General features: G+C 38.1%; 2 protein-coding genes across 2 annotated transcripts in view; one reads left to right on the forward strand and one right to left on the reverse strand.

Moving 5' to 3' along the window:
• Positions 1-524: 524 nt before the first annotated feature.
• Positions 525-9866, forward strand: LOC141432961 (carboxypeptidase B-like). The gene is made up of 8 exons (XM_074094798.1): positions 525-895; positions 1520-1732; positions 2641-2833; positions 3205-3280; positions 4697-4902; positions 6143-6227; positions 8730-8784; positions 9641-9866. The coding sequence occupies exons 1-8, from the start codon at positions 615-617 to the stop codon at positions 9864-9866; spliced, it is 1335 nt and encodes a 444-aa protein (XP_073950899.1). The 5' UTR covers positions 525-614.
• Positions 9867-13146: 3280 nt separating this feature from the next.
• The window catches only part of LOC141432962 (probable isocitrate dehydrogenase [NAD] subunit beta, mitochondrial), a 16732-nt gene continuing 9075 nt past the window's right edge, over positions 13147-20803 (reverse strand). The window contains exon 4 of the mRNA XM_074094799.1: positions 13147-13211. Within this exon, the coding sequence (XP_073950900.1) occupies positions 13147-13211 (65 nt within the window). The remainder of the gene's footprint in view (positions 13212-20803) is intronic.

Below are 20803 nucleotides of genomic sequence, written 5' to 3' on the forward strand. Positions count from 1 at the left end.
GATCCTATATCGGTATCGGACGACGATACGATATCGAGGCAAGTAAAATGTATGAATTATGTACCTGTATTTCACATTGTCCGGCCCGATTTTGTATGTGTGCTATGCGTGTATCAAAAATGTATCTGTGTGCGCAGAGCCCGATGCGTGGCGGCCATTTTGAGCCGGCCGTATCGGAACGATTTTGTCGGAAATATGTGAGAACAGCACATGGTGTCGGCCACAGATTACTAATATGTAGCTAGCTTCTTCGTCCGATACCGATATCGGATCGGATAATGTAAAAACGCTCTTACCCCCTTATTCATAAACGACAATCAAACTTATTTTAGTTAAAATGCCGCTAAAATTCGTTTGTCCTTATCTGTCACTTCGACATTTGTATTTGTTAGAAAGGGACAAAGCATTTGTTAGTTAACATAGGCTTGTTAAGTTTTATGAATAAGGGGGTTAGTCTTTGCTTAGTCTTAGTCTCTTCTTGATTATGAAATGTCATTTTTCTCTAGACATTCCGATTTTGACAGAAGATTCATCAAAATGAGCGTTTTTCCAACAAAACAATCTTACTTTAGAAACCTTTGATGCTTAAAATTAACGGTTAATATGATTGCAAAATGTATATCAAAATTTTATTGGTCACTTTTATTTACCACACGAGTTGTGATGCAAAAACATATGAAAATTATACACTGTTTCGAGGGATACCAACGAATGAAAAGGAGATAGCGTTTTTTAGTAACTTGAGCAAGTTGTATGAAGTTGTATATTGGAGGAGAACTGTTGTACCAAACAAACCAGTGGACTTCACTATCTCACCCACTGATTTACCACGGTTTTTGGATTCCGCACTGGACAGTGGTATACCGCTGACTACTCTAATCGAAGACGTACAAAGGTAAGGTTTTCGTTGTTACTTAAGAGAAAGCATGCAATTTTAAGTGTATGATTAGAGCCAAAAAAATTACTAGTAGACAATGTGTCTAGTAATAATTCGGGGTCATTTCAATGCGTGTTTGGGCATAATTTAGTGAAGATTTTTGTATTATTTTAGTCAATAAACGTTACGTACATTAGTCGATTTAAAAAACGTACGGGCATCAGACGCATGAATACATTTCTAAAGCTTAGAGGTTCAAACTTGTTCAACCATCTGCGTGATTTTGGATGATATTTTAAATACATACGCGTATTTAAAACAATCGCTATGAAAAGGTTAGAAATGTACAATATTAGATAAGCGTACTTTTGTGTTGAGCCCAAAACTCACACTGGGCGAGCACGTGTATGAAGTTCGGGCCCGCGAGAACCCTCCGCTTCCTCAGTCCCCTCATGCTCGTAGAGACGATTCCTAAAAGGCTGGTAATAAAACCATTGTAGAAAACAGCCAAGTGCGAGTCTATATGTCGGCGGCCGATCGTAAAATCCGCCAGATCACGAAATTCCTAGGCATATCATGAAATATTTCAAGAACTAGCATTTTTTTTATAGAAATTATTTTTGATGCCTAGTTTCTTTACAGTGCCTTTAATAAACAAACGATTAAAACATACATAAGGCGTAAACTGCGCTCATTCGATTGGAACAGTTTTTACCGCCTCGATGACATCTATAACTGGCTAGACGATCTTGTCAAGAGTTACCCGAAGGATTTACAGTTGATAAATATTGGAAAGAGTTTAGAAAACAGGGATATATTTGCCGTGAGGCTTAAATTACAAGGCAGTATGGCAAGGTAAGGTTTCGTTACCCAACTATCATCATCATCCCAGCCCATAGAAGTCCCACTGCTGGGCACAGGCCTCCTCTTAGAATGAGAGGGCTTGGGCCACTACCACGCGGGCCCAGTTCTGATTGGGAACTTCACATGGTGTATACGGCTTGTACAGGTTTTCTCGCGATGTTTTCCTTCACCGTGAACCTGGTGGAAAATTTCAAATGTAACCAGATGGGAAGCGCAAGAAGCGATAGGTTGCTAACAAAGCGCTGTGAAACTAAAATTGCTCGTAAGGCATAAAATATGCTGATGTACCCACACATCCAAACATTGTCGCAAGCATTTTGCAAAAACAAATTTGGCAACCGTAGTTGCCAAAAGCACCTGAATAGTCAACCCTTCGAACGTTTTCATATTTGAATGAAGTGATCGGTCACATGCCAAGCATGTTCAGCCACCATGGTTTAGAGTAACAAAAGAGAATTATCAAAACACACCTTTAGGTGCTACTGGCGTTATAGGCACGACGGTATACGACTCCTTTAGATGTTCTTGGCGTTGAAAGAGTTATGTAAGTTAACCCTTAATAAGGAGAGGCGATTAAGCGACCGCTTGCAGTGAGTTGGAAACTGAACCTTATTATTTTCCTGATACGTCACAATTTCCATTGTAATTATTAAAAACACGACTAGCTTTAAAAATGTTTTTTGTCAGGTATGTATTCGTAAGCTGCTTTTGATTCTGTGGTAGTATGCTCCAATAAATGGGGCCTTATTAAGGTCTTAGGGTATGGTCTTTCCGAAAGCGCTGGTAGTTTATAAAATGACGTGTAAAAGTGCCCATTGCGGCCTATTTACTGAATAAATGATTTGAATTTGAATTTGGTTAACTAGAAATAACTTGTTTCTTTTGTTGTTCAACCACAGATCCAAAGTAATAGTTGAAGGCGGTATCCACGCCAGGGAATGGGTCGGTCCAGCGTTTGTGACGTACATGCTAAACGAAATGGTGCACTCGCCATTTTCAAATAATAAAGAGTTGTACAATGTTGCAATGGGTTTTGAGTGGTATTTTGTGCCAGTTATAAACCCTGATGGGTATGAATATACTCATACGCATGTAAGTAAAAAGTTATATTTTTACAAGCTTTTTTTAACTTGCCCTGTTTGTTTGAGTCAAAAGTAGCCCTCATTAGCCGTACCGTACCGTATTATTGTACCGGGGCACCATGCCGCAGATGAATGCGACGTCGGGGACGGTGACTCAACGGGGTCACGCCGTTTTGTCACCAAATTAGTTTTAAATATAAATATGTATGTTAGTCTGTAAGGTATTTATTGTATGGGCCAAGTTGCCCGAAATAAATGAATTTATTATGATTATTATTATTAGTTTTGAGTCATATACTCGTATGTGTGGTCTGGTAAAGTAAAGATTGTTTTAATAATTACTGTTAAACATATTTATTTTGAATTATGTTATGATCATAGGATCGCTTATGGCGGAAAAATCGTCGCGGAAGATATGGCATTGATTTGAATAGGAACTTTGGTATTGCTTTCGGAAGTAAGTATTTCATTGTTATTACTTCTGTATTTTTTGTATGTATTTTTACTAACCCCTTAAATTTACTATGTTGATACTAGACAATTAAATTAAAAAATAAAAATAAAAGAATGACTTTGTTTACTTAAATGGTTGTACAAAAGGAGTAAAGGAGTTGCAATTTCATATCGTATTTTTTTTAATCAATGAGTGAATCAAAAAAGTTTATTCCAAACACACAATATACATTCATACTAATATTACTAAAAAAGAGGAAATCCAAAATGTCAATATACAATTAAATATAAAGTAACAAATAAATATTAAATGTTACTACTGTGTGCAAGAAAAGGTCCTGTCTCAGCATAAATTCGAACTCCTGGGTTCGAGTCGGCACTGGTCTTCCGGCGAAACCATTTCTATCGATCACAGCAACTGTCGTTCAACACGGCCTTACGGTTACGGAGTATGTTGAACGCAACCGTTGCGTTGCGTCGGACAGCGCCGTCCGGCGGCGAAAATACGTCTTTTTCACATTTTGATTTTTAACCACTTTAGCTTTTTTTCCGCGTTCAATATAATAATGGTTTCCGGGCGTTGTTGGGGCTGCCTCGATTCTGCAGCGCATCGCTAATGTTCGCGGAGACGCGCACCGATGGCTTTCACGCGCTCGTACGCCTCCTCTCAAGATTTCAAACAGGTGTGGTTAATCATCATCATCATCCCAGCCTATATTACGTCCATGCTGGGCAACAGCCTCCCTCAGAACAAGAGGGCTGGGCATAGTTCCCACGCGGCCCAGTGCGGATTGGAACTTCACACGCACCATTGAATTGCTTCGCAGGTTGTGCAGGTTTCCTCACGATGTTTTCCTTCACCGCAAAGCTCGTGATAATTTCAATGTAATTCCGCACATGAATTTCGAAAAACTCAGAGGTGCGAGCCGGGGTTTGAACCCAAGACCCTCTGTTTGAGAGGCGATAGGTCAAACCACTAGGCCACCACGGCTTAATAGTAAACCTTAACGAGCACGTGGTTGAAATAAATAAATCAATAGCTATGCACGTGATCCCTTATTAGGTATTATTACTAACATAGGTATATGATTTTGCAGGTGGTAGGACCTTGTGCAAGGTCCGCCCGGATTGCTACCACCATCTTGCTCGCTAATCCTGCCGTGAAGCAGCAGTGCTTGCACTGTTGTGTTTCGGCGTGGAGAGTAAGACAGCCGGTGAAATTACTGGCACGTGAGGTATCCCATCTTAGACCTCTAGGTTGGCAATACCCCTGGTGTTGCAGATATTTATGGGCGGTGGTGATCTCTTAGCATCAGGAGACCCACTTGCTCGTTTGCCATCCAGTCGAATAAAAAAAAATGTTTTGTAACTAATCATGGACTATGTCTGAATACAGAGCTTACTTATTATTATTATTTAGCGGTCGGAGTTAGCAAGAGCGACAAATATGACGAGACATACTGTGGCCCGAGTGCCTTCTCTGAACCAGAAACGCGGGTCATGGCCGAATTCACAAGGGAAAACAGCAAGAACTTAATGTACTACATAGCTTTTCACGCTTACGGGCAGTTCTTCATAATCCCGTACTCTTTTACGCCAAAGCAATTCGATAATTACAATGACATGGTAAGTTAATAATATGGTGAAATGTTGGAGCTCGAAAGACCGTTTTAAAACCTAGGATCCTACATGAGAATCACCGTAATTATGTAAGTGTCTTATGTGTGTAACGGAATCTTCGAATTAGATTTCCACCAACGTCTTACGGTATTGACATGAAATTTGCCAATTGTACGTAGGTAGTCCTAATTACTAAACAATAATATTGTACTATTTAGTTGATCTGATGGTGAAGCTGGAAGCTAGGCACTGGAATTCCGAGACAGAACGACGTAATCTAGCCGTGTTTGGGCTCGTTAGAATCATCCTAGGGTGTAGTGTATTTTGATCTAGAATTCTATCCAGCATCTGAGGGGACGATAGCTCCCGTGGGTTGCACGGAGCGGGTTGACGCCTATTGAAAAATAGTAACAAAAAACAAAAAAAAGTAACAAAATTTGGAGTTGAAATAAAAAATACAAAAAAGACTCCAAAAACCAATCTTAATTTGATTGCTTAGTAACGACATCTCTAGTCCGGGTGAGCGGTTAGTTCCAATGGAATGCTGAAAGTTTCTCGATGAGGGCTACAGCATAGATGTCGTTAGTGTCGCTGCTTAAGTGACTAATTAAGAAACAAACAAGCTGAGATATGTGGTGCATAGGAGAAATTCGTGCCTGTACTCCTGTCCAGTGGTGGTGTAGTGGTATAGCACGCGGCACGGAATGCCGAGGACCTGTGTTCGATTCCCAGCGCTGGTCTATTTTTTTGGTTTTTCTGTGCATCTGTTTCCGTTTGTATTTTCGAAATAGTATGACCTGAAATAGTTTTACCTGCGCAGCCGCACCCGCTAAGTACACCCGCGCCAGCTAGTGTACCTAGGCCCTGACATCGGACTAGTCAGGCAGGGGCACGTATCAAAATTTTAAATATCTATAGTTAACGCATTCACTGTAACCGACGCACATATGCGATTTGGGAATTTCGCCCAGTGCCGGTGTCATAATTATTCATACATTTTGAACGCACATGTGCGTCGGTGGCACCTGTGGAAGTCAGGTGGCAGTGTATGCGTTAAAATATCGACGGTCAAAATATCGAACATAAACAAACCTTACCTACTTTAGATATTTTGACCGTCGACTTTTTAACATTAGATATAATATAATTAATTTTCGATATACAGATACGTCCCCTCAGGCAGTTATATATAGTTTATCATTATAGCGTATTTTTAGTTTTATTAACAATTATTATGAATTTTCAGGTGAAATTGGGTTATCATGTGGCAGCAAAAATACACAAAGAATACAAAACTGAATACACTGTAGGCAATGCATACTCATGTGTGGGTTCGTATATTTTCGACTTATATTTCTTAGCAACAGTTCTAATCAGTTCTAATAGTATAAATAAAATCTTATAGTACCATCGCCAAATAAGTGGTCTATCAATTTTTAAACAAGTTCCTATCAAATGAATATGTCACTAAAGTCGAACTTTCAAGTTACAGACACGTCTATTGGCTTATTGTTTTATGACATTTCAAACGATTATCAACTTTGGGGTGGTAGACCACATATTTGGCTGATGGTACCTAATAATAAATATTTATAATAATAATAATAGACCGTACCATCCTCAGCAATAGACCCGACATTACACTCATTCAAAAATCTACTAAATACCTTATAGATATCGCCGTTCCCAACACACACAACCTTAAAACAGAAACACACAGAAAAAATACAAAAATACATACCGTTAGCAGACGAAGTCAAACAGATGTGGCACCAAGAAGTCGTCAAAATTATCCCTATCATTATTTCCTCAACCGGCGTTATCCCAAAAACCCTAAACACAGCACTACTACACTATACAATACAATATTTTGGGGACACATCTGGCGACTGTCAGTCTGTCAGTCTGTCTGTCAGTCTGGAGACTGGAGATTTTGCAGGTGGTAGACCCTTGTGCAAGGTCCGCCCGGATTGCTACCACCATCTTACCAGCAAGAGCTCGCTAATCTTGCCGTGAAGGAGCAGTGCTTGCACTGCTGTGTTTCAGCGTGAGAGTACACAGCCGGTGAAATTACTGGCACTTGAGGTATCCATCTTAGGCCTCTAGGTTGGCACGCATCTACAATACCCCTGGTGTTGCAGATGTTTAACCGGCGGTGATCCCAACCACCAGGAACCCACTTGCTCGTTTGCCATCCAGTCGAATAAAAAAAAAAGACACTGTTTTTCCAGCTCGGAATCATGGACTGAGTCTTCTTTCCAAATTTTGTTGAAATCGGAGAGATAAACTCAGGGTACAACGGTAGATAGAAATGCCAATTTGGCTGATGGTACATTTCGTTCTAAAAGTTCAAAGAATGGAAAGAATAGGCTAGTTAAAAAAAATGAATTACTCCATCAGTTGGATAATTATAAAATATTTAACGCGTATTTTTTTCTTTTGTCAATTAAACAAAAAATATGAAGATATCGGTTTAAGTTCCGCATAACGTTACGCATTTTTGTTTACAGATGTCCTTTTTTTTCAATTTCGGAAAAAAATATGGCTTTTCCTATTCAGAATCAAGAGCACAATCGATTCCGATAGTTTAAAAAAAAATCCCCATTTTTTCATATTTTTTTTGAGTCAGTTGTGTCACGCCCGTGTGTATGAAAAAAACGTAAAAAAACTGTCATTTTTTGGGGAAATTTTTTAAGCTATCGGAATCGACAGTGCTCTTGATTCTGAGTAGGAAAAGCCATATTTTTTCTAAAAGTGGAAAAAATAAATAAAGGGACATATGTACGCGAAAATGCCCTACGACGTAATACACTTCTGAGCACGGCGTGACTTCCGACTTCCGAACTTTGACGGGCTTCATTTTTTTATTTGTCTGTCAAAAGGAAAAAAATACGTGTTCAATATTTACTGATAATTGAACTGACGAACTAACAAAATGTTTGTTGTCAGATATTAAGCCGAGTTTAGACTTACAAGAAAAATCGTGCAAGTTGCATTACATTGCGAAGCCGTAAAGCCAACGAGTTTGCAGTGGTCAATCGAGCGTCGCAATGTAATGCAACTTGCGCGATTTTTCTTGCAAGTCTAAACTCTGCTTTATAGATTACGCGTGCTAAGCCGCGGGTCAAGCCAAGTGTTATTAAATAATAACTTATAATAATACTGACTATACTTGGTTTGTATAGATATTTAATTAAATGTAAACAAAACGAAAGTCAGTTGGTGTCTTAAATATTGAAATTCCCCATTTTTTAAATCCTCGAATATACCAAATCTGGCAGCTAAAGTTTGTTTACATTTACTTAATTACTTCAACATTTGAAGTATTATAACTAGAATAGAATAGAAGACATATATTCACATTTACAAAGACACACAAATACAACAAATATAAAAAAACAACAATTAACAGCAAACACAATAAAAACAAAAAAAAAAAAAAATATAAAATTAAGTATATGATTTTGTGTGTCCCCGCAAGAGTGAAACGGCCGCTGACTCAGCATTATGCTGAGGCGTTAGACGCCTGCAGCGCTGATATTATGTCAGAACCGTCTGTGACTCACGGAATGATACACAAATATACTCATATAAATAAAATTAAGTCATATAAATATATTTTATTGTAAGTAAACAAGAAATAAATAAACTATAATAAACATATAAGTAAAAAAACTAAATAATAATACCTACTAACTAACAAAACTAACGTCGCGGTAGCCTTATAATGTTATAATAAATATGTTATAATGTAATAATATAATGGTAGCCTATTTGAATAAACATTGCTTCTCAATGGAAAGCAATATTACAGGGTATAATAATAATTACAGGGTACTTGGCATCGGGTTCTAGCACGGACTGGGTGAAGAAAGCATTTAAGACAAAGTTAGTAAAGGGGAGGGGGGTGTTACTGATGCTTTTTCTTTTTCACAATGCGAATAATATGGATTATAGGTAAATTATCAAGAGCTCGGAATGATTGAAAACTCAAAATAGACTATAAGCTCTCGATAATTTATGTTATCTGTAGACACTTTTTTTGGTTTGAATATTTTTGTACGCAACTATACTCTGTTCCAACGGCAGGCGAAAAAACTAACATTGAAGAAGTATTGCATTTTGTCCGATGCACTCGTTTATCGTTTGCTCTTAGTACAAACTTTCAAAGTATGGGTTTTACGTAGGTAGTGGTCACTCAAGACAATAATAGTTATTTATGCAACTGTATCGTAATAGGGGTCCTTAAAACATCAGTGTTATGTTAATATTAATAGGGTCACATGAGTGTTTTAAGGCCTAATTACGTACAGTTGCATACAATATTTTATCTACATCCATATACATATTCAATCCTCTATCATGTGTTCAAGAACCATTCAGAATGACCTGCATTAACGACAACTAGGTAGATATGTCTGCCCCACGATCTGCGCCCGTTGCGCGCGCGACGACATGCTGCTGCTTGTACGCGCGGCGCGGCGCGCCCCGGTGCCGTAATGGTGTATGAAATCTGATTACGATACAGATATCTAGAATAGAATGTAATAATAGAATCCAATGTCGTAATGCTGGTCATTATCTATGGTTTTTGAACGCATAATGGAGGATGGGTGTACCTAGATAAAATTTGTTGTGTCATGTTTTAGAATGACGTTCAGAGTGCGAAAGGTTGTCCATAGCTTTTTCGCCTGCCGTTGGAACAGGATACATATTTTTGTATAGTACAGAGTTTTTTTTTTAGATATGTGGTAACAATGGAACTCCGTGATACTGGCACGTATGCCTTTGCCCTGCCTCCGGAACTGATACTGCCAACCTGTAGAGAAACAATGGATGGCATGATAGGCATGTTCTCGCCCACGGAACCGTTGAGTGAATTCAGACCAACCAGCAGTTGTCAGCAGTGCCAACCGAGCTTTATGGTCAAAAGATTTGCTGTTGTTTTTTTGTGTGTCAGTTTCATATGATTTTGAATAAAAAAAATTACTTATTTATGTACTTTGATTTTTTAGTACTTAATAGAAAGAAGATGAACAATGACTTTTAATGATAATAATGATGTTTATTATAAAATATTTATAAAATAAGTAACAGGGAATAACAATAAAATACAAAACAATACCCTTTATCGAAACCACAAATCAATATAGTAAATTAACAAAAAATAAAAAAGTGCAAGGAAGATAGGCGGTCTTATCACTTAAAAATGACTTCTTCCCGACAGCCATTTTACTGAAAAATGCGCAACCTAGGTAATATTGAAAATTTATTCGTTTCTCTGGAAGTACAAAAAAGGTGAATTATTATTAGTATGAATTGAAAGGAACTGAAGGAACTTCATATTAGAAATGATCAGCATCCGACTTCCTTAATTTTGTATAAGATATACCACATTGCAGCCATCACGGACACTTGTAAGTAGGTACTTTTTGGGATCATAATCGCCTAAAAGGTGAATATGGATTACAGTCTAAGAAAATTATGTTATCTTATAAAGATTATGACAAATTAACAAGTCATTATTTTATAAGATAATGCCATGGATTATCAAATTGTGTAATAATACCGCAGAAATATATGTTACATCACCATATTGGCCGTTAAGGGTTTTTAGTGACATAATAAAAAAAACTTTAAATTAAGAATTAATTTTATATTCAAACGGAAGTGTATCGCGTGGGAAATTGTAATACAATTTTATTCAAAAATTTAGCTGTCATAATTTATTTTCTACACCCAAACCAATTATGTAGTAAAATTTATTGAACACAAATCATCTAATATCACGAATTTCATATCAAATTCACTTGTTTTTGCGTGATAAATGATATTAAATCAGCGATTCTTAATTTCAACAGAACAAAATAACATCTGCCTGCCGCTCGGTAATGTTATGGCAGCGAAAATGATGTTATCAAAGGTGGTAATATGAGTAATGATCCGTGTAATCGTTTAGGCGTCACGACAAATCATCATATGACGTGATCTAGTGCCATTTATTTCGGTAACATCACCCATTATAAGATGAGCCGGCTCATTTCAAAGCAAGACTTCAACTTCTAACAAACCTACAGCCTCTGGCAGGCCAGGTTCAGCTGGACAGTAGTTACCATCGTTAATGGCATGAGTATCGCTTTGGATATCGGCGTCTGAATTAGAACGTTCTACGGGTTCAACTATGGTGGATTTTAGTTTGTCTGCCTCGTAATTGTCCAGTTTTTAGGGCGTTGCCTTTCCTTTTGTATGAGAATTAATTGCTTATTCCTGTTTATTGGATTGTAACTTGTGTCTTAATTACTTATAATTCCTTCTGACGAAGGCAGATTCTTTCCTTAGATTGCGGTTTACGATCTACATGCAATCCTACTATTACGTCGCTATTAAACCTTTCTGCGAACCTTAGATTGCCTTTAGTTATGTTATCAAAGATCGTTAAAAAACCAGTAAATTTTGTTTATATCATCTGGGCATCTGGGCCGTCTGGGCCATTTTGTTTATATCATCAGACGGCGAGTGCGGGAGCCCTGGGTCACACAAGAACTTGTGGCCCTTTTGGATTTTTTTTTCTACTACGAGTGCTATTTTATTTATAATACACGTAAAAATTATATAGGTGAGTATGATTAAAATACGAGATTTGTTTTGTATAACATCTTTTAGTATAACTTTTTGTCAGATCAAAATATATTTATCCTTATGGTAAAGACGGTATTGTATGCCATTTAACAGGCTGATCTACGCTGTTACTAAATATTTGACCTAATGAAATGTAATTTAATTTTATAAATCAATTAATAAATGAGATGGGCCTTTTAAGATTGGCTCTGGCTTTATTCATTTAAAAATCCGAGTTCCTAAGAGATCGTGGTTGGAAATCTGAAAAATACCTTAATACTGTTCGACAGCAAATAAACATATTAAGATATAGTACCGGGTAACTCAAGTCTTAAATCGAGATTAGCTCTTCTTAGCTTTCGTGTTTCGGGCTACTTTGTTTGAAACATGTCGAGCTAAACTTGATTTAAGGCGTGAGTTATCCGATACTATATATCATTTAATACGAGCGAGTCTCACGGTAGTTTCATGTTCAAAATAGCAAATAAACATTTTAAAATAAACAAGACAGATAGAGAAAGAAAGAAAATGACAAACATTTGCTTGCACAAATTTAATACATACAAGTACGCAATTTCTGAAAATTTCGAGTTTTAAACTACCTATTACGGATCGAAAGATAGTATCGTAGTCTTATGGCAGATAAACATATAGACGAACAATTACAGAGAGACGGACCTAATAGGGTCCCGTTTAGAACCCTTCGGATACATAGCCCTAAAACCTAGTCATAAATCCCATTGGATTTTAAATTTAATCAACCTCTGTCTCGTTAGCTTAATGATTACGGAATACGAATTAAACTACAATTTTAAAGACACAGCAGTATTCTTGCCAAGGCTCGGGCACACTTAAGTGTCCTCCACTACTTGGACGCTTTACAATGGCGTGCTTAATTTATGATTTTAACCCAGATTTTCTAGTTTTGGAAACGACGTTTTCAAGGGTGGTTTTCACAGCGATTGCGGAGTGCTTCCCATTTGTTCCATAGATCTGTGACGTCATGGTACAAAATAGGATCTATTTACCCAAATTGTTCTATAATACTAGCTTTTCACCCCAGCCTACTTGCCAGTGACGCAGTAGAACAAAGTGAGTCTTTTCCCATACTGTTCCATTATGAAACAAAAGTGGCGGTTCAAATGGCCAGTGAATATAGCAATAAATTAAAGAGTTTTTCCTAGCTTAGATAAACGTAAATAGACTACTCGCTTTTTAGGGTTCCGGAGCCAAAATGGCACAAACGGAACCCTTATAATTTCGCCATGTCTGTCTGTCTGTCCGTCCGCGGCTTTGCTCAGGGACTATCAATGCTAGAAAGCTGTATTTTTGCACGGATATATATGTAAACTATGCCGACTAAATGGTATAATAAAAAAATTAAAAATATTTTTTTTTAGAGTAAGTACCTCCCATAGACGTAATGTGGGGGTGATTTTTTTTCTCATCCAACCCCATAGTGTGGGGTATCGTTGGATAGGTATTTTAAAACCATTAGGAGATTGCTAAAACAATTTTTCGATTCAGTGATTTTTGCTACACCCCTTTTTTGCATGGAAGGTTCGAGACGGTGGCTTAAATTAAATGTTCTAAACAAACAAAACACAATCCGCATATCGAAAAAAAAATGCATTAGTACGACATCTGGCGGCCGTCCAAGCTGCGATCTGATTGGTGTAATTGAGTAGTCGTTGTTTCTGTAAATTGGAGTACGGTAAAAATGGTCTGATGCTTGGAAATTGGTATAGCTACGCTAGAAATATTACTTTGGAGTCGTACGGAAACCACGAGTGTGCGGGCGTTACGGTTCCTCTACGGTACGGTTTAGCACTCTTCTATGGCCCGGAGGAAGACCATGCTGGTCTTGCTGGACCATGCGACTTTTTAATAACGGCAACACTACTTTCTTTTTTTCTCTCAGAGTCATATCTTCAATTGGAGAAGCAATCTTTGTCCAGTGCTCCCTGAGCAACTACGGTAAACTAATTTATTTCCTTCCTTGTCAGAGTGGTCGTGGTTGCGCAGACGAGGTACACGGAGAGATGTTCGGTGGGTCACAGACCTTTTCGAGGACAGCCCTCTTAGCAATGTGCTTCCATTTCTGCCGGTTAGAGGCGTTGCGAGTACACTGGATCATGGTGGACTCAGTAGCTTTTTTAATCAGGTCAGTCCAGCGAGTTGGTGATCGGCCGCGTGCCCTCTTGCCTTCCACCTGCCCCTGAACCACCAATCTCTCCATTGAGTTCTCATTTCTGGAGATGTGACCAAAGAACTTCAGTATTCGTAATTGCACAGCGTAAACTAATTTATTTACTTAGTAAAAAAAACTTGCAAAACGTTAACAGTAGTGTTCAGTCAAATTAAACTAAAGTTTGACTGGCAGAGATACCTCCAGGGATAAGTCCGCCTTTGTACTTAACACTTTTTTTCTGTAACCTTTTTGTTTTTCCTTTTTGTACAGTAATGAGTATATAAACAAACAAACAAACTAATTCGTCAATTGATAAAAATAATCTTTTATCGACTTAAAACATCTTGTTGTTGTATGCCTAGAGAGAGATCTCTATTATAGCCTCTCCCTAGAAAAAATAACCGCACCAAACACTTTTTGACTCTTAAACTCACTCTTCGTTGGACTCTAACTGATTGCTCTTCTCATTTCCTCAAGGGTTCACTAGTAGAGATCCCTTAAAGGGATAAGTCTTCCTTTGTACAAGTTTCTCAAAATTTGACAATTCGCATCTTTAAAAGAAAACTGAAATAATTCGAAATATTCATATTTCCAAAATAAACTTTAAATACAAAATTTAAATACGTTCGTCGTGCAGTACGACTACCACGTTGTCATTTTTGTGGATTCCCATGGGAATTTGTTAAAAAAAAATAAAAAAAAACGGAATTTTGGTTTGACTACCAGATCTAAGTACAAAGCTGCGGGTAAAAACTAGTTAAGTCATAAAATTGCCGTGTAGCTCCACCGGCAGCCTACACGCCATAAGGTATGAAGAGAAAAGTAGTTTTATTTTTACGTCAAGCATAAAACTTTAGAAAACATTGCTTTCTTTTTAGATAGGTAAGTAGGTAAATATCCTTTTTATAGGTAAGAAACTTGGTGTTTTATGAGCCTAGATTTACTTATAATTTAGTTGAATCGGTGGCTTCTTGTGTGTAAAATAGGTAAGGGTTCTCTATAGTCTTTAGTCTTTTTTTCAATCGTAGTTCGAGATAGCTTTGTTGTAACAAACTTTTTACAAGGTTTTTTTTGCCATGTTACCTACTTGTCTTCAATTCTGATATCAATCTGATACCGTCGGGCTTTGTCAGGTGACAGCCGGAAGTCACTAATATAGTCAACATACCACAAACAGGACTTATCGCGCTAAAATACACGAGTAATATTTACCTCGACGCTTCGACCACATTACAGTAACCGTGGTCACGCTAGAATCAGAATATTTTTTATTGCAAAAACTGGCAACAACTGTGTAGGTACAATGGTGTTATACTTATAATAGTAGTTTGACTCTAAGTGAAAATCACGAAAGTTTTTTTTGCAGTTAGTGTCTTTTGGATATCATTTGACGACATATTGCAATACGCGCTTGCTGTAAATTAGATGACAATAACCTATAGATATATGTATATGTACAACAGAAACTTATCCGTATAGGATCCGTTTTGAAAAAACATAGTAAGAAGGCTTTTCATTTCGTTGTGTGTGTGTGTGTGTGTGTGTGTGTGCAGGTTCCCACGAGGTTTTCCTTGAAATAATATTGCTCAAATAAAACGCATTAATAATTTGCAAAAATAGCACAAACCAAGTGAAAGTGCATCCTCCGGGATCCGAGTCCAAAATTGAAGCAGACATATTCCGATCTCCTCATAATTCGCTGTCACAAACTTACAGAGCCAGCAAAAACGGCGCCACCGTGGCCAAATTATTCAGGAGTTAGCACGAGTTAATGTTGGTTCCTGTCTCTGCCACCGGAATACGTAACTTTGTCGGACTGCGATTATGAATTCATAAACCATTTTGAGCTAGCTAGTCTGAATGCAGGGGTTGGTTACCACCAATGTTGTTCCAGATAACGTGGTTTTTAGAGTTCCGTAGGCAAAAGGCAGAAACGAAACCTTTATCATTACTCCATATGTCTTCCTGCTTGCCCAAAACTTAGTTCAAAGACTCTTAGTACCAGAAAACTATAATTTGGCATTGGTGTAGGTACTTACAAGCTCTATCATCGTAGAGTACCTTCACGCTCCCGTAACGTCCACTATGGCAAATGTGGGAACTGGTGTGGTCGTTAGAGCGCTTTAATATTATAGGTGTTTTTGTTGCGCGACTGAAGGGCTGCACAGCGAATCCCTTCACATTACAGCGGCCGTATGGCGGCTAAGTTGCGACGTCGTCGCTAGCGACAGCCACACTTCACAGTATCTGCCACCGCTAGCTCGGAGCTGCGCTACTCCGTCATGGAATTGACAAGAAATCAGTTTTGGCAAGAAATTATTAACCCTAAGGACGAGATCATAAAGCATAAACTACATAAAACATCCAAAATTTCTTGACGTCAGGAAAATGACACGAAATCTTGTGAGGAAAAAATCTTAATTTTGTAACTACATCAATACTTTCTATTGGATCCAACAACAAAGATTATCTGACTTTTTATCACTTTTACCACAAGGTTTTGTATGTATTTAAAAACAATATCACTTATTTTTGTGGTGAAATAGCGTCAGGATTTTTTTTAATAAGTGGACAACTGAAAAATTTAAAAATGGACAACTTTTTGAGAAAGAGTCAAATTATGTATGGATACGAGTCGCGCTGCTGCAGCACGACTTAAAAGCGCTACAGTCCGGCGACAAAAACGCCTATATGTGAAAGTTCGTGGGTAAGATAAGTTTTCTCAATCATCATCCAGCCTATATACGTCGCTGTACTGGGCCTCCTAAGAGCAAGAGCTGATAGTTCCCACGCGGCCCAGTGCGGATTGGAACTTCACACGCACCATTGAATTGCTTCGCAGGTTTGTGCAGGTTTAATGTTTTTTTCCTTCGCGCGTGCAAACCGTTGTAATTCCGATTACATCAGAGGTGCGAGCCGGGGTTTGAACCACGACCCTGTGAGAGGCGATAGGTAGCCCCTAGGCCACCACGGCTTCACATACTCTCACTGAAAAGAAAAACAAAAAGAATTTGCTAACAGTAACAAAAAACATTTTTGCTTACCTCGACTTGCGTGACTACAAAACTAAGGCCTACTAGAGTAGCTAAAAGTTAGGTGATGGCTTACAAAATCAGTTTTGTAATATTAGGATAATATTGGTTCCTAATTAGTAAATTTTGGCTAAACGTCAAGTAGCCAAACTAGTTCAGCTATTCTTTTTTTGTGCTCTAATTTCCCTAAAAGGTGAGATACTGAGGCACATTTTTCACACCGTAGAAAAGTATCTATACTATCACAGATACTATCTATATATAAGTCGAAGGTTAATGCATATGTGTCTTTACTATTTATTTCCATATATGTGTGTGTGTGTGTGTGTGAGAGAGTGAAGAGTGTGTGAGAGCATGTGTATTTGTTTGTATTTGTAAACATAATTCGTCGCAGATAGAGACGCGGGAAACAGCTAGTACTTAATGCAATGGTCACTAAACCGTGTGCATTCTGAAAATGTTAAATCTATTTCAGATTTCAGATGAAAATCCAACCGCATTTGTGGGCTGCACAAGTACAGCAGGGCTACTACGAAACTCGAAACTCGAAGTTCGTGTCGTGCGGTCCTCTCGCTCGTATTAAATAAATAAGTGTCGGAGGACCGCACGACACGAACTTCGAGTTTCGAGTTTCGTAGTAGCCCTGCAGGGTGTTAAAGGATAACAGTGAGTTGCTAATGGGAGAATTAGCATTTTTGAAGCGTAAATGTAATTTAGTTACCGTTCCTGAATTGTTTAGGGTTCCGTAGTCCAACAAGGAACAAGTAGCGCGGCGTCGTGACAACTCCATTCCCAATGGGCTCCCTAGATTTTTTACGTCTGGATAGTGATGGAAATGATGGTGAAATAGCCTTAGTAGCCCAGTAGATTGACCTATGGCCTACTCATACTTTTACTTTTACTCTGCGGTTTTGCTTAAGTAGCACTTTTGCATGTTTTTAAGTAGCATATTATGTTAATTTTACATTAATTAGTTTTTTAATTTTTTATACGACGGATGGCTAACGAGCAGTGGGTCTCCTGATGGTAAGAGATCACCACCGCCCATAAACATCTGCAACACCAGGGGTATTGCAAACGCGTTGCCAACCTAGAGGCCTAAGATGGGAAATATTTAATATTAGCCCCCGACGCAATGCCCCCGAAATAAATGGATTTATTATTATTAATCACGTGACAAAAATGTGCCCAGCACGGGACTTATATAGACCGGTATCTCAAACAGATTTACAAACGTTTGATGTTGACGATCTTACCAACCTGACCCCAGCAATTCCTTCCCTCTACTCACCCCACAAATCACTGTCCCAAATACAATCAAAACAAGAGTACCGACACAAAACAGACAAACGGACAAAAACGCAAGTGTAAATTACACGTGGCATTAATCACATGCTGCCACAATAACATGGTTGACTTCATCTCCGAATAATTCTCTTTGTTCAGCCGTTACTGTTTTTGATTGTAGTCTGAGGTACGAGAGACAGCGATAAAAATAAAAAAAATCAAGACGCTCGTCGAGATACACGTATAATATTGTCACGGCCACGGCCGACAAATCAAGCATAGCTGCCGATGTGTCCACATTGATTCAAAATAAAAGCGTCTATTCTGTACGTAGGCCGCAAATGGCTCTTTTATATGACAAGTTTTATACCACCAGCGCGTTAGGGAAGACCATCATTGCCAAGAAAATGCGCCGCAAGAGACTTGGCAGAAAATAAAATTTATATTACTGTTCTCTTATCTATTTAAATAAAACCTAACCTAACCTCACCAACTTAGAAAACTTTAAATCCCCGACATTGCATTTTAAAGACCAATATCTCACGGCTGAACCAATTTTAATGAAACATACCCAAGAACTGCACTGCAAGAAAACTAAACCGAAAAGAAATCAGTCCATCTGTTTAAGAGCTACAGTGCCATAGATAGACAGACATTTGGCGTCAAACTTATAAGTTATAAGTTATAACCCCTCTTTTTAAGTCGGGGGTTAAATATAGCTCTAGTTTGTTTATACTCTTTATTGTACAAAAAAGAAATACAAAAAGGTTACAAATACTACAAAGGCGTACTTATCCCTGAAGGGATCCCTGTTTTACTCGTAAACGCTTCCGCTATCGCCTCCGCCACATCCTCTCCCCGATACCTCTTGCCCGTATATCACCTCGTGTCGTTAAGGGCAGGAGGTGGCCCGATAAATCAGGAGACGTCGTCTGTGCTCGCCTGCAGTCACTAATGCGTGTTCTAATGAAAGATGCGAGTCTAGATTTTTAGGTTAAAATTAGTTTGTGGTTAGCTCTATACGGTATTGACAATGCTAACTGCTAAAGGTTATCGAAGAGAAATAGTGGATTGTACGACAAGAGCATAAAACGAGCCATTTTACCCGAGCTGTTCGTACATTCACCCAAGCCGGCATGGTGGGGATAGATAGACACGTTGAGAGTAAAATGGGTTTGATGCTCGAGTTTCACACTCTGATTTTCACTTTGTTTGCGAGAAAACTTAATGCAACAGTAGAAACAATTGTTAAGTTACTCGGCACCTTTTATTTTTCATGCATTGCTGTATATAATATTACATTATTTAGTTTTGTTGATTGATTCATATATAAATTACGAATTATTAATATATATATTTTTTTTACTTACATTATAAGGATCTCAAATATATTTTATTATTATTGTTAAAAAGTAAATATTTTTGTTCATTTATATAATTTATATAAAAGATTTTCTATAATATAAAACAAAATAAAGGTATCTAAAACTACATACTAACTAAAATTATATATAAAAAAGTTTCCCAAAATCACTGCAGTGGTAAGGTGCCCAGAAGGCTGGCAGCATTACCACGCTGTATGGCAAGGCTTAATCTTTGTGCTAAGAAAAAGCCAGCCCTCTGGTCACCCGAAGTCGTATTCAATTTGGACGACAATGATTTATAAACAATTAAAAGCACTCAAACCCCAAGGACCCATGGTTTCTACTTTACCCATGGTTACTTCTTGTTTGTGGCTGTTAGCACATTGCCTTGGTCTTGGACTTAGACGAAAATTTTACTTTATGTACTAGACTAGAGCTTAATAATAGTTCGCGATCGCATTTACCATTATGTTCTATCCGTATCTTATACCACGTGACAAAAAGAAGTGGTGAAAACGATTGTCATTCCGAGTGTACGTGAGAGGATAGGCCTGAGAGGTAGTACGTGCTGTTTTGCACCCAGGCGTTCGCAATCGCATTCACGTAGTGAAAGCGGTTGTGAATTTACACTGCGAAGGCATACCTGCTTGTAAATCTTTGATGGCATAAGTACCTACTGAAATATATACCATTTTACCACCTTCATAACCTCGTAAAAAATTTTACTGTTCAAATTTTAGTTACTTCAACCCTTAACTCTCTCACCTATAAATGTCCATCGTAGATCAACCGAAGTAGCCAAGCCTTCGGGTGCTCTCTCAAAAGCAATCGATCAAATGGACGCATTTATTCATGTCCTACGTCCCTACTACACCAAAAACAAACCGATTCTAAAGTCTCATCAACCAGAACTCATCTTCTTCTCACTCTAACCCCAAAGCGGGAAGAGGCTGACGGAGTTGCAGTCGATAAGTTTGATACTGAATCAGGATGGTCTCCCGTTGTTTTAAGCACATCGGCAGTTGGCGCAGCGCCAAACTCTGGCTGTAATTGGGATTTCGATACTTGTCTCTTGGTTTGGTCCAATTTGTTACTTTGTACAGATCGTGTTATTGAGAGAGACGACCAAATATTTCATTAGTTGATCGAGATGTATACGTCATCATCATCTTAGCGTTTTGCCTTCAGCCACTGTCTGAAAAAACTTGAAAACATTAATTTGAAACCGTACAATTACAAATGTTTATTTTTCACTTATCTTTACCCAGGTCTGATTAGCGATGTTCAAATAACTGATACAACCTTTGTTTTAATTGATGCAATCTGAGTCATAACTAAATAATAACGAAAAGTCCATAATTATCTAAACAATAACTAACATTGGACTAAAATATTTCTTTGCTCACCCGCGACCT

Source organism: Choristoneura fumiferana, chromosome 11 (assembly GCF_025370935.1).
Source record: "Choristoneura fumiferana chromosome 11, NRCan_CFum_1, whole genome shotgun sequence".
Taxonomy (NCBI): Eukaryota; Metazoa; Arthropoda; class Insecta; order Lepidoptera; family Tortricidae; genus Choristoneura; species Choristoneura fumiferana.

Excerpts from the sequence above, each read along its gene's own strand:
- LOC141432961 (XM_074094798.1), top strand. The coding sequence starts at position 615 with ATGTATATCAAAATTTTATTGGTCACTTTTATTTACCACACGAGTTGT. Across the intron at positions 3,281-4,696 it reads CTTTGGTATTGCTTTCGGAA|CGGTCGGAGTTAGCAAGAGC; the intron begins GTAAGTATTTCA and ends ATTATTATTTAG. Across the intron at positions 8,785-9,640 it reads AAGAAAGCATTTAAGACAAA|ATATGTGGTAACAATGGAAC; the intron begins GTTAGTAAAGGG and ends TTTTTTTTTTAG.